Source organism: Canis lupus, chromosome 27, assembly GCF_048164855.1.
Source record: "Canis lupus baileyi chromosome 27, mCanLup2.hap1, whole genome shotgun sequence".
In the NCBI taxonomy this organism is placed as follows: domain Eukaryota; kingdom Metazoa; phylum Chordata; class Mammalia; order Carnivora; family Canidae; genus Canis; species Canis lupus.
The window spans coordinates 22,482,546-22,495,569 of NC_132864.1; the positions used below are offsets into that span (position 1 = coordinate 22,482,546).

At 37.1% G+C, this 13,024-nt stretch overlaps 1 protein-coding gene across 6 annotated transcripts in view; it reads left to right on the top strand.

Moving 5' to 3' along the window:
• Nucleotides 1-13,024, top strand: part of BICDL1 (BICD family like cargo adaptor 1) — a 101,879-nt gene that overhangs the window by 2,458 nt on the left and 86,397 nt on the right. For all 6 annotated transcript variants that reach the window (XR_012019325.1, XR_012019326.1, XM_072802761.1 and 3 more), the window contains exon 2: nt 5,670-5,885. Coding sequence is in view for 4 of the 6 variants with exons in the window: in XM_072802761.1 (XP_072658862.1) it covers nt 5,670-5,885 (216 nt within the window). In the remaining 2 variants the exon portion in view is untranslated. The remainder of the gene's footprint in view (nt 1-5,669; nt 5,886-13,024) is intronic.

The window sequence follows — 13,024 nt, forward strand, 5'->3', positions numbered from 1 at the left end:
CCAAAGGCAGGCGCCAAACCGCTGCGCCACCCAGGGATCCCTAAATGTTTATTTTTTTAAAAGTGTGAGTATACATAACAAAATTGATCATTCCTGCAGATGAGTATTGAAAGGTTCAGTTATACTATTTCTTCAAGGTATATCTCAAGATGATCATTAAAAATTTTTAGTTTTTTTAAAAGTACATTTAGAAATCTCTCGTAAAGATATTGTCATTGTTCCCTTGTTAATTCTTTTATTTCTTGTTAGTTGACAGAAACCGAGTAGAGAATGATTTCATTTGATACCTGCAAGTGAATTTTCCTCCCAGTATATTTTTTTAGGCAGCCTAGATTTTAGATTTTTAGATAAAATACTATCTGAAGTTTAACGCTGCCACTTTGCTATATTTTCAATTAAATTAGATATTTAAGAGTAGGGGACTGGCCCTTACTTTAAAAAGCATTTGTAATTTTCCACAAAATGTCAGTGGAGTCAAACACATTTTCTCATAGATTTGGTTTGAAAAATTAACACGAGTGGACTCCTAGAGAATGTTGGCTTAACTGTTAAATAATGAGACTTTTTTTCTTAGTCCCCTTTGTTCTCTTACTATTTCAAAATTGGCACCTTTCTAATTTGAGGACCAACAAGCCACTGTCAAGGTTTTTTTCTACCTATTCATTAGTTAATATTTGAATACCTTTCCAGTTCTGTATGCCAAACCTAAGATCTTATTTTGTCATTTAAAACATAAAGTCTTGGGGATCCCTGGGTGGCTTAGCAGTTTAGTGCCTGCCTTCGGCCCGGGGCGTGGTCCTGGAGTCCTGGGATTGAGTCCCACCTTGGGCTCCCCGCATGGAGCCTGCTTCTCCCTCTGCCTGTGTCTCTGCCCCCCCCCCCCCGTCTCTCTGTCTCTCGTGAATAAATAAATAAAACCTTAAAAAAATAAATAAAACATAAAGTCTTGATTTTATACTGCTCTCTCATTGAGGGCACGTTTTTTAAAGTCTTTAATGGTTTAAAGATTAACAGAATATTTTTTAGCTGTGTATCTCTTAGGGTTAAAATGAAGGTTAAATTCCATTTGAAAGACTGGAAGATTTTGATTATTTTTTCCCACCCTTAAATTGACTATATTGTATTCATTCACAGAATTATATTCTCACATGCTTAAAAGTTCTAAAGTAATTTTTTAAAAGATTTTATTTATTTAAAGATTTATTTATTTGTGGGGTGGGTGAAGGAGAGAGAATCCTGAAGCAGATTCTCCACCGAGCACAGAGTCCCAAGTAGGGCTTAATCCCAGGACTCTGAGATTATGACCTGAGTCCAAATCAAGAGTCTGGGGCTTAACTGACTGAGCCACCCAGGCACCCCTTAAGATTTTATTTTTTAGGTAATCTCTAGCCCACAGTGGGGCTCAGACTCACAACTGAAGACCAAGAGTCTCACACTCCACCAACCGAGCCAACCAGGTGCCCCCTAAAGTTTTCTTTTTTTAAGATTTATTTATTTATTTGAGAGAGAGAGAGAGAGAGAGAGAGAGAGAGAATGTGGGGGGAGGGGCAAGGGAGGAGAGAGCTCCACACCTGGCTCCCATCATCTCAGGGCCCTGAGATCAGACCCCAGTTGAAATCAAGAGTCCCACACTTAACGGACTGTGCCATATAGGTGCCCCACTCTTAAAGTTATTTATTAAGATGTATTTCTTCTGGGGACACCTGGGTGACTCAGTCTGTTGAGTGCTGGACTCTTGATCTCATCTCAGGTCTTGATCTCTGGGGGGTGAGTCCATCCCCCTCCACTGGCTCCACACTCAGCATGTGGAGTTGTTTGTTTGTTTGTTTTTTATAGATTTAAAAAAAAAATCTGCATCTACAGTGAGCCATTTTGCTTTTAAGTCTTTTTTTTTTTTTTTGCTTTTAAGTCTTATATCCACCCAAGTCCTTAGTTTTTTCCCCCAAAATGTGAACTAAGACATTAACTTGCATTTAAACACTTTTCTTCAAAAATTAGATATTTTGGTTTTTAACATGCAAGATCCCCCTTTTTCCTATTCCAGCTGAGAGTGAATTATCTCTTACTGCAGAGGTAGTCTTTTTCCTCAACTACATTTTCTTCTCTCTTCCCTAGGCTAGTTCTTAATGATTCTAGTATAGTTTTTAAACGGCAAAACAAGTAAAATGAAAGTTATCACATAATGACAGTCACTAGTAGAGTTGGGGAGGCAAACCCAGAGGCCCTTATTTGTATTCAATACTTGGTCCACTTAAAAAATGGTACTTTTTCATTGTATTTTTCAAGAACCATATCCTGGACTTAGGAGAATGGTGTTGCTTTTTTGATTCTTTGCAGAAATCCACTTTTTGTAACAACCAATGTTAGATGGACTGATGATATTTTTTCAGAGTTTTCAGTAAACCTTATTTTTTTTTATTTTTTATTTTATTTTATTTTATTTTATTTTTTTAAGAATGGTTTCAGATTTACAGAAAACATGGAAAGATGGTACAGTAGGTCTCCATATGCTCTGCACCCAATATCCCCTTTTATTAACGTATTGTTATGGTACACTTGCCATAATGAAAAAAATCAACACTGATAAATTGTTAACTATATACTCCTTAGTTTTTCCTTAGCCTTTACCTATTGTGTTTTCTATTCCAGGATCCCATCCTGAATACATTGCATTTAGTTTTCCTATCTTAATCTCCTCTTTGCTGTAACACTTTCTTACACTTTCCTTGTTTTTGATGACCTTGACAGTCTTGGTGTTAACTTTCCTTCTTTTGTTTATTGAAAAATAATTAATATATAATGTAACATTATTATTCGTTTCAGGTGTAGATATTAACTTTAAAATAGCATATAAACTAAAAACATATACAATGACACATAATATAAAACAAAATGACATATGACCCCTGACTGTCATACTTCTAATATGCTGTCTAGAGTTTCCTGGTTAATTTAACACTTAGTTGAAAATACAATTTTAGGAAACCTTTTTTTTCTCTGAGTAAACAAAAGGCTAGATTCTGTATATTCATTAATAGGAAAGTCTTGATTGTTTTTTTTTTTCAGTGTTCAGGGAAACCTGAATTAGGAAGTTTGTCACATGACCAAAGAACTATAAGGACAGACTACACTGATCAGCACCACCTGTATCAACCCCTCCCCCAACTCCAAGTGGATTGGATTGTTTGAGTTGCTTGGTTGGGCTGTTCACTAACAGCTGTTTGCTGAATATTTTTAAGTCTCTCTGTTCTTTTAGAACACAAGCCTAATTTATCTGGCCTCTCAGTAACACTGTGATTACTGAGTTCTTGCTGTTGCCTTCTGCTCAGTCTTTCTCATTTTGGAAAAACTGAATAAAACCAAGTATCACAATTTTAGGATTGCAATTAGCATTTGTTTTTGCATTTCATCTTTCTGAAGTCTCTACAGTGACTAAAACATTCTCGTTTTTGGAGTTTAGCAATGTGAGGGAAGTATAAAGCAGAAAGTTCTCATGCTGTTGAGTAGAAGTCCCTCCCTTGTCCTTCCTTTCCCTTACATGCTCCAAACTGAAGCTGTATAAAGTATAACTATAATGTAATTTTTTTTATTTTTTTTATGATAGTCACACACAGAGAGAGAGAGGCAGAGACACAGGCAGAGGGAGAAGCAGGCTCCATGCACCAGGAGCCCGACGTGGGACTCGATCCCGGGTCTCCAGGATCGCGCCCTGGGCCAAAGGCAGGCGCCAAACCGCTGTGCCACCCAGGGATCCCCTATAATGTAATTTTTAAACAAATACGGTAGAGACACTGTATCCAAGTGAGTTATCTCCCAGAAACTGTCAACCTGGGAGACCATACATTTATTTTTGTAAAAACTGCCTTTACTAACGTGATCAGAATTTTCATTTTGGATCACTGGTTTTATCTTTTGGCACGTTATTTTGACTGCTTTGTCATGATATATTTTCATCTTTGGGGGATAAATTTGACTTTTAGATACATCAACAAGTCACTCAGCAAAAGAGGAGAATAAGATGACAGGATGAAATGGAGTGATCTCTTTTTTAGACACATCTTAGATGTGAAGTAAGGGGACTGGTTTTCATTTTCTTGTATAACTATAAACTGGCCCTTAAGGCTTTCCGAAAGAAGCATTCCAAAAAATATTCAATGAGTGAGAACTTGGGTAGAATAAGAGCATAGCTTCCCAAGTAGAAGAGATGACTGACTACCTTGAAGAAGATGATTCCTGTGCTCATCTTAGCTTGTTGAAACAATAGCAGTGCTTGTTATCAACCTTCACTGCATCAGAATTTCCTGTAGAGCCAATATAGATAGGCAGATAGATGGATAGATAGACGCACGTCTAGGTTTCATCCCATTCCTAACTAATCACAATCTTTAGGATTGGGGTCCAGGTGGATATATGAGCTTTTCTGAGAGCTCCCCTTAATTGAGGACCATTGCTTTAACAACTTTTTAATATACTCCTTGGGGTATAGACTTTGCTTTCTTGTACATAATGTGCTTTTTTTTTAAATAAATATTTAATTTATTTATTCATGAGAGACACACACAGAGAAGCAGGCTCCATGCAAGGAGCCCGATGTGGGACCCGACCCCAGGACTCCAGGATCATGCCTTGGGCCAAAGGAAGGCACCAAACCACCGAGCCACTCAGGGATCCCCCATAATATGCTTTTTAAGTAGAGCATACTTGCCTCTGTAAAGAGACATCCATATTTATCTCACAGAAACAAACAGATATTTCCTTCAAAAACATCCTTTTTTATTGAGCTGCTGCTTTAAGACATCTATACTTTTACTGCATACCATTTGTCACACACAACTTACTCCTTTTATCAGTCTTTTCCACTAGAATGAAAGCTCCATAAATCCAAGGACCAGGTCTGTTTTACTCTTCACTGTATCCCCAGCACAGTGGCTGACCCATTGGCACTTAGAATGGTATTTAAGGTACTTAAGAAAGAATGGATGGACCAGAAATAAATATACAAGGCTAATGATTTAAAGTAGACCTGAAGCTGAACTTACTTGATATCGAAATACAATGCTGTATATCACAAAAAATATTTATTGAATTGTGATTTAGAGCACTAAACAGAGTCAGATGATTTAAACACAATCCTAGCTCTGCCGTTTACTAGTATTGACCTTGAGCTTGTTACTTGACCTCTTACCTTCTGTTACCTCATTTGTAAGAAAAGATGGTTAATCTGAAGGATCTCTGGAGTTCTTTCCATTCTCTGAAAATTCTTTGAATCTAAGTGCCTGGTATTATGCCAGGCATAATAGATGATTCCAAAAGAAGCCTTAAGCACTCATCTTAAGTTGTTTAAATGTATAGTTCACCAGTTAATTGGATGACTTGCTGAATTTCAAGTGAATTCCTAAGTCCACAATCCCATTTTCAAGGACAAGAATAAACATAGTAATATTAAGCATTTTAAATAGGAATGACATTCTCTTTGTGAAACCAACTCCTTCTCTACTGTGAAAGAAGGGAATATTTTCATAGCTGTGAAATGGGCAGCTTTTCCTATGTGGCAGGTGTTTTGTTGTGCTGACTGACTGGGAAAGAGAAGTTAGGAAAGTGTGAGAAGAGAAAAAAGGAAAAGGCTGCGAATTTTGAACAATTTTAAAATCTCTTTGCTTCTCACCCAGCACTTAGAACAAGAGAAACATGAACTAAGAAGACGATTTGAGAACCGAGAAGGGGAATGGGAAGGACGTGTGTCAGAACTGGAGAGTGATGTGAAACAACTTCAGGATGAGTTGGAGAGGCAGCAAGTTCACCTACGGGAAGCAGATAGAGAAAAAACACGAGCTGTCCAGGAATTATCAGAACAGAACCAGAGGTTATTGGATCAACTCAGCAGGGTAAGTCACAAGTTAAGAATTTATGGTATCAAATATTGAAAGTGGAAGCCAGAGTGACTGTGTGATGTCAGTCATACATACGGTAAGGGTAGTTCTGATTTTTGTCGCCTTTGGCGTTGACATCAACAAGTTAAATATTTTTCACCTGAGAACTTTAGCTATACAAACTAGGAGTCAGGAGCTAAAACCCCTATCTGTCATTAGCTATGAGACTTTGACAATCACTTAACTTGGGAGTTTTTTCGTTTTTAAAGTGAAAGAGCTGTGCCTAATGATTTCTGGTGTTCAGAAAGCTCTAAAGGTCTGATTCCTTACTTAGAGTAATTAAGTCTATCATAGACAAAATTATGTTAATGCATTTAGTTCAAATATTAAATGGTGCCTTCTTTAAACTGAAAAGCTTGGGGAAAATTACTAGAGCAAATGATTTTCATTGATGTTACATTTGTGAATGTACCTTTCTTCATATTATTTAAATGTGAAAGGAGATATGTGTGTCTGTATTTAAAATTTGTTCTTTTTATTTCATATTAAGTAAAAATTGTTTACTTGTACCTGTATAGGGTGACATGATAAAAGTATTAATTAACCAAGGTCAAAATTACAAAATCATTGCAAAGAAGTTTGAGGGCTGAATAGGTAGAAATCTAATTTAAATACAGAACATACCTTTATAACAAATGCAGGAATGTTGTTAATGCTCTGGTCTCCAAATCCACCTACTTTTGAAAATTAAAAGCTGAATTTACTATGGTACCTCAGTCCTTCTTATGTGTTGAAAAATAGAACTGTTAACTCTTTAGTCATCAGAGGAATAAAGAACTTCTAGTCTGGTGTCATTCCATAGGTCATGCTTAGATCTTCGGAAAAGGAGAGCAACACATGGTAAATTCTTGGCATTCCCACTAATTCAGTGGGTAGTAATGTGTGACCTTATTTCATTAGTTTGTCATAGTTGCTTCCCATGGATACTCTGAGACTGGTCAAAACCTTCATGCCTCACTAGGAAGTGTGAGGTAAATGCTACTACTAGAGAAAGGGGAGAAGAGGTTGAGGAGAGACTGGGAGTGGGGAGGAGGGGGAGGGAGACAAGGAAGGAAGGGGAAAAAAAGATGCCTAATACCTTGGAAAATAGCTACTTGCAGGAAATATCAACACATGTGAAAGGTGAGAATCCAGATGATAGGTAGAAATAAAGATCTTACCTGCACACCGCCCCTCTAGGGGATTAAATCATCATTTGATTATCTGGAAAGGAAGAATTGGACAGTTCTTCAAGAAGTTATTTCAAGGCCAGGTTAGTAGCAACATTTCTGATTCAGTTCTAAAACCTTTTGCAACAACTGGGAAGGGATTTTGTAAGATTTTTTAGGTTTTGAGTCGTCATTCATTATTTATGAAAGATTAAACTAACTGGATACACCTAGCCAGATTTATTTGTTCAGCAGCATTGACTTAATACTTAATTCTGCACAAGTGTTTCTTATGGACACCTATGCAAGGAATACAGCAAACCAGAATGATTAAAGGGGAAATGAACATAAACAGTCTCAACTTCGCTTTTCGACCTGGTGAAAGATAGATGGCCAAGAGAGATAAAGGGACAAAGCAAATATTAACATGACACAGCAAAAGAGCAGAGAACTTGGGATTTACATGGATGTTGAATCTTGGCTCTGCTTCTCCTTGACTGGATGACTTTGTGCCTCACTTATCCATAAAATGGGGATAAAAATCTGTACCTTATATAAATACCATTGAAATGAAAGTATGATAATGTGTTTATGTTATGCTGAAGCATATGAAGGTAAGGATTTTAATGTTGACAACTGTTTTAATGAAGCAGTGTCTTCGTAGTTGAGGTTCCTTTGCCTAATTTCTCTGTAGAAAATCCTGGTAAGCTGTTCCCAAAAGGATATACAGGGATAGCATTTCTACTAGATATAGATTCTTGTTATCCTTTCTGGCCTTGAATGTAGGCCCTTGGTGAGTATTGAGGCTTTTTTTTTCCCTTTCTCTTTTTAAGCAGGACAAGCCCCGGGGGTTTCCATCATCAGCCAGTTTAGATTGTATTTTATCATTTTATTAACTGGGTATTCAGGACCTAGAGGAGTTGAGTACTTTGAAGTGAATTAAGATTCTCCTTGAACAAGATAACAACCAGCAGAGGTAGTAGAACAGGATTTTTTTTTTTTACAATGTATTTAACATGTCTTTATAAGCATGAAATGTATAATATATAAAGTATAGTACAATATTTCTTTTTTTTTTAATTTTTTAAAAATTTATCTATGATAGTCACACACAGAGAGAGAGAGAGGCAGAGACACAGGCAGAGGGAGAAGCAGGCTCCATGCACCGGGAGCCAGACGTGGGAATCGATTCCGGGTCTCCAGGATCGCGCCCTGGGCCAAAGGCAGGCGCCAAACCACTGCGCCACCCAGGGATCCCTAGTACAATATTTCTGTGATGCTTTTGTCCAAAGTATTTTTTTTATTTTAAAGTTCATTTTTTTTAGTAACTTCTGTACCCAAAGTGGGGCTTGAACTCATGACTTCGAGATCAAGAGCTGCATGCTCTTCACACTGAGCCAGTCAAGCATCCCCAAAGTATCTTTAAGTATATTTCTTTTGCCACAGTGGCCTCCAAAGTTTTGTTTTTTTTTTTAAATAACAGCTTTATTGATATGTAATTTATAGACTATAACATTCACTTTTTGAAGGTATAAAATTTACTGGGTTTTAATATATTCAGAGTTGTGCAACCATCACCACGATTTAATTATAGAACATTTCACCCCCTGAAAGAAAGAAATCTTATACCCATTAGTAGTCACTGTTCATTGCTCCTAACCTGCTACTCCATTCCCTGACTTCCTAGTAACCACTAATCTGCTTTCTGTTTCTATGGATTTGCCTATTCTGGACATTTCATATAAATGAAATCATATATATGTGATTCTTTTGTCTGGCCTCTTTCCCTTAATATGTTTCAAGGTTCATCTGCATTGTAGCGTATATCAATACCTAATTTTTATGGCTGAAAAATATTCCATTGTATGGACATAACACATTTTGTTTCTTCATTAGTTGATGGACATTTGGGTTGTTTCCATTTTTTTGGCTATTATGAATAAGGTTACCATAAACATTCATGTACAAGTTTTTATGTGACCAAGCTTCTTTTCAGCTCTAACATAGGATGCTGAGAGCATATGTATCGCATAAACTTCTGGATCCTCATTATCATGAAGGAAGAGATAGGTATTCTAATCTTATAGCTGGGAAAACTTGAGAGACAGAAAAGCATGTGGCTTTTTTAAGGCTTTTCTAATTTAAGACTCAGGGTTTCTGTGCCTCAGTTTCACATTTCTGAGGCAGCAATTAAGATCACAGTTGGAGCCAGATGGCCCTGGGCCAAACACCAACTCCTATTACTAGCTGGGTGAACATGGGAAAGGTTTTTCGCCTTTTTTCACCTTAGTTTCCTTCCTCGTAACATAGAAACAATTATTACTATTTCCTGGTAGTGTTTGGAGGACTGAGATAACATATGTAAAACTCCAACTATAGTGTCTAGCATATTGTAAGTACTTAGTTGATAGTAGCCATGATTTATAATTATCGTTTCTTCTTTGCGTAGAAGGGATTTTTGTATCTAGTCAAACATGGATTCTCTAACCTGATGACAGAAAAATCTGAAATGTCCCCAGCATATATTAGTGCCTGAAAATGTTTTGTCTCACAGTTAAATCTCTATTCAGAAATATTTGAGTAAAAATGATCCTTCTAGGAGTTGAGTCAGGTTCATTCTATGGCATCTTGTATCCTCTAGAGTATCCTTCATATACTCTGGGGATACCATTTTTTTGAGTTTATTTGTTCATTTTGGGTAAAATGCCCTCTAAATTCTTTCCTAGTGTCTAAGATTCTGTGAGTCTTATCTTTATGAAACTCAGGCTGACGTATTTGGAAAACGTGTAGTTCAGTTTTGGAGTTATAAAGTAACACCATGATGGCATTGACAGTGGGGTTTAATAGGACGTGTTAGACACTTATAATCCTATCTCAGAAGTAGAAAGAATACAATGGGTCTTGCTTTTGGGAAGAGAATAGGAGAGACATGGGCTATGCTTGTCGCTTAAGAAGAGTATTTCATGTAGAACTTAAAGTGGAGGTTTTTTGAAAATCCCTCTGATACATGTCTAATACAATACTTTTCGTTAGCATTATAGCAGAATCCTCCAGAGAGCCCCTAGATGATTTTCTCCCCAGCAGTAGCAGCAAAACAGAGTGTTCTGATCAGTGTGAAAGTGTTCTGAAGTGATCTTTCACTAATTTAACCTGCTACAGCTTATACCACAGTTTAGGACCTGTGGAAACTTCTTACAGTTTGTGTGTAGGGCAGCAAGCCAAAATAGGGATTTCAACAGTATAGACACAGTCTTGTTCATAATGTCAGTAGCCTTTTCAGCCTTCAGAAGCAGTTGATGTTAAGATATTTTCAAAATGAATCTCCATAGTATTAGAAACTTCAGTAAGAGTTAAGTCATTTTCACAGTTTGTACTAATTAAAACATTGCTCACGCAACTTTGTAAATGCTAAGGTCAGACTTGTTGACCAAAGAATAGAAAAAATTGGGATCCCTGGGTGGCGCAGCGGTTTAGCGCCTGCCTTTGGCCCAGGGCGTGATCCTGGAGACCCGGGATCGAATCCCATATCAGGCTCCCGGTGCATGGAGCCTGCTTCTCCCTCTGCCTGTGTCTCTGCCTCTCTCTCTCTCTCTCTGTGACTATCATACATAAATAAATAAATATTAAAAAAAAATTAAAAAAAAAAAAAAGAATAGAAAAAATTATTGATTTCTTCTTAAAAAAAAAAAAAGAGGGGGAGGATTTAAAATTGCTTAGGGACTTCTAAAGTTTTCCTTCCCCGAAATAGATAGTTCTAGAGTTTGTAGAAACTGACTAGGAAATTTTCTTATACTTTTCCCCTACAGTTTTATACATGAAATATCATCTGTACCTTTTACCCCCCCTCCTTCCCTTGCTTCTCATCCTGCCAACAGCAGAACCATATGTTTAATCCTAATCGCATTTTCTCTACTAGGGGTCAGAGCTTCATACTGCAGGACTGAATATATACAGACTTAATGACTGTTGAGTATGTACTGGGCTATAATACAGATTTTTGCTTTTTCCATTTAAAAAAACATAACAGGGCAGCCCCGGTGGCGCAGCGGTTTAGCGCTGCCTGCAGCCCAGGGTGTGATCCTGGAGACCCTGGATCGAGTCCCATGTCAGACTCTCTGCATAGAGCCTGCTTCTCTCTCTACTTCTCTCTCTCTCTCTCTCTCTCTCTCTGCATCTGTAATGAATAAATAAATAAAAATCTTAAAAAAAAAAAAAAAACATAACAGGGCAGCCCAGGTGGCTCAGCGGTTTAGCGATACCTTCAGCCCAGGGCGTGATCCTGGAGACCCAGGATTGAGTCCCATGTCGGGCTCCCTGTGAGCCTGCTTCTCCCTCTCCCTGTGTCTCTGCCTCTCTCTCTCTCTCTCTCTCTGTCTCTCATGAGTAAATAAATAAAATCTTTAAAAAAATTTAAAAAACCATAACATACTTCAAACAGAAAACTGCAGAGAATGATATAAATCCAGCTTCATAAAATCTTAATATTTTGTTGTATTCGTTTTTTTTTTTTAATTTTAATTTTTTAAAGATTTAATTTATTCATGAGAGACATGGAGGGAGAGAGAGACATAGGCAGAGGGAGAAGCAGGCTCCATGCAGGGAGCCTGATGCGGGACTCGATCCCAGGACCCCAGGATCACACCCTGGGCTGAAGGCAGTCACTAAACCGCTGAGCCACCCAGGCATCCCTGTATTCAGGTTTTTTTAAAGAGATAAAACTTAATTGATACATTTGAAGGTCTTATGTCCTCTCCATTTTTCCATTTATTCTTCTTATTCATGTGTTTGTACTACATACATGTACACGTGTGCATGCATGTGAACATATATATCCTATTATATATTCTATATCCACTAAAAATGTATAATAATATTCCCATGTTTCAAACATAATAAATGGCAGCATCATATTCACATCATTCTACACTTCATTCTTTTTGCTCAAGGTTACGTTTTAGGGATTGACCTATATTAATAAATACAGTTCTAGTTCACTTATTTCAAATGTTATTTGTGCAATAACACAAATATATTTGTACAATATATTTCCATTCTTTTTTTGATAAACATTTTTTTGATAAACATTTAAGTTCCCAATTTTTCATTATTATACACTTTCCTATAGTGACTGTTCTTGTGGTTTTGAGTTACTGTGGTTAACCTAGGAGTGGAATTGCTTGGTTCTAGAGTAAAGACCTCTTCAGCCTCATGAGATATTGCCAAATGACTCCAAAATTGTTGTACAAATTTACATCTTCACATCTTCAGCAATGTTTGTGAGAGCCAGTATGTGTGATTGTTCACATCTTCACCGACACTTGGTTACTTGTCCAGTCTTAAAAATTAGTCTAAAAAAAAAACAAAAAAAAATCAGTCTCCCAGGGATCCCTGGGTGGCGCAGCGGTTTGGCGCCTGCCTTTGGCCCAGGGCGCGATCCTGGAGACCTGGGATCAAATCCCACATCGGGCTCCCGGTGCATGGAGCCTGCTTCTCCCTCTGCCTGTGTCTCTGCCTCTCTCTCTCTCTCCCTGTGTGACTATCATAAATAAATAAAAATTTAAAAAAAATCAGTCTCCTGTATGTGATACGGAATTTTTATTCTTAGGGGTTTCAAAATTTTTTATTGTTTTAATTTTTATTTCATGAATTGCTAGTGAGGTTGGACATCTTTTGTTTTTGTTTATTGTGAATTGCCTGTTTATATCCTTCACTTGTTTTCTTATTGGTGTATAAGTATGTTTTTACAAGTTCTTGGTACTATTCTATTTTCTCTTTGTTTCTGGAATCTTTTACTAAACAGAAGTGTGTCCTTTCAGTGAAGTTAAATTTATTAATTATTTCCTTTATGATTTATCCTTTTGTGTTTTGTTTTATCCTGTTTTCCAAGTCTTAAATGTATTTTCCCATATTAATTACTTAAAAACTTAAGGCATTTTACATTTAGAT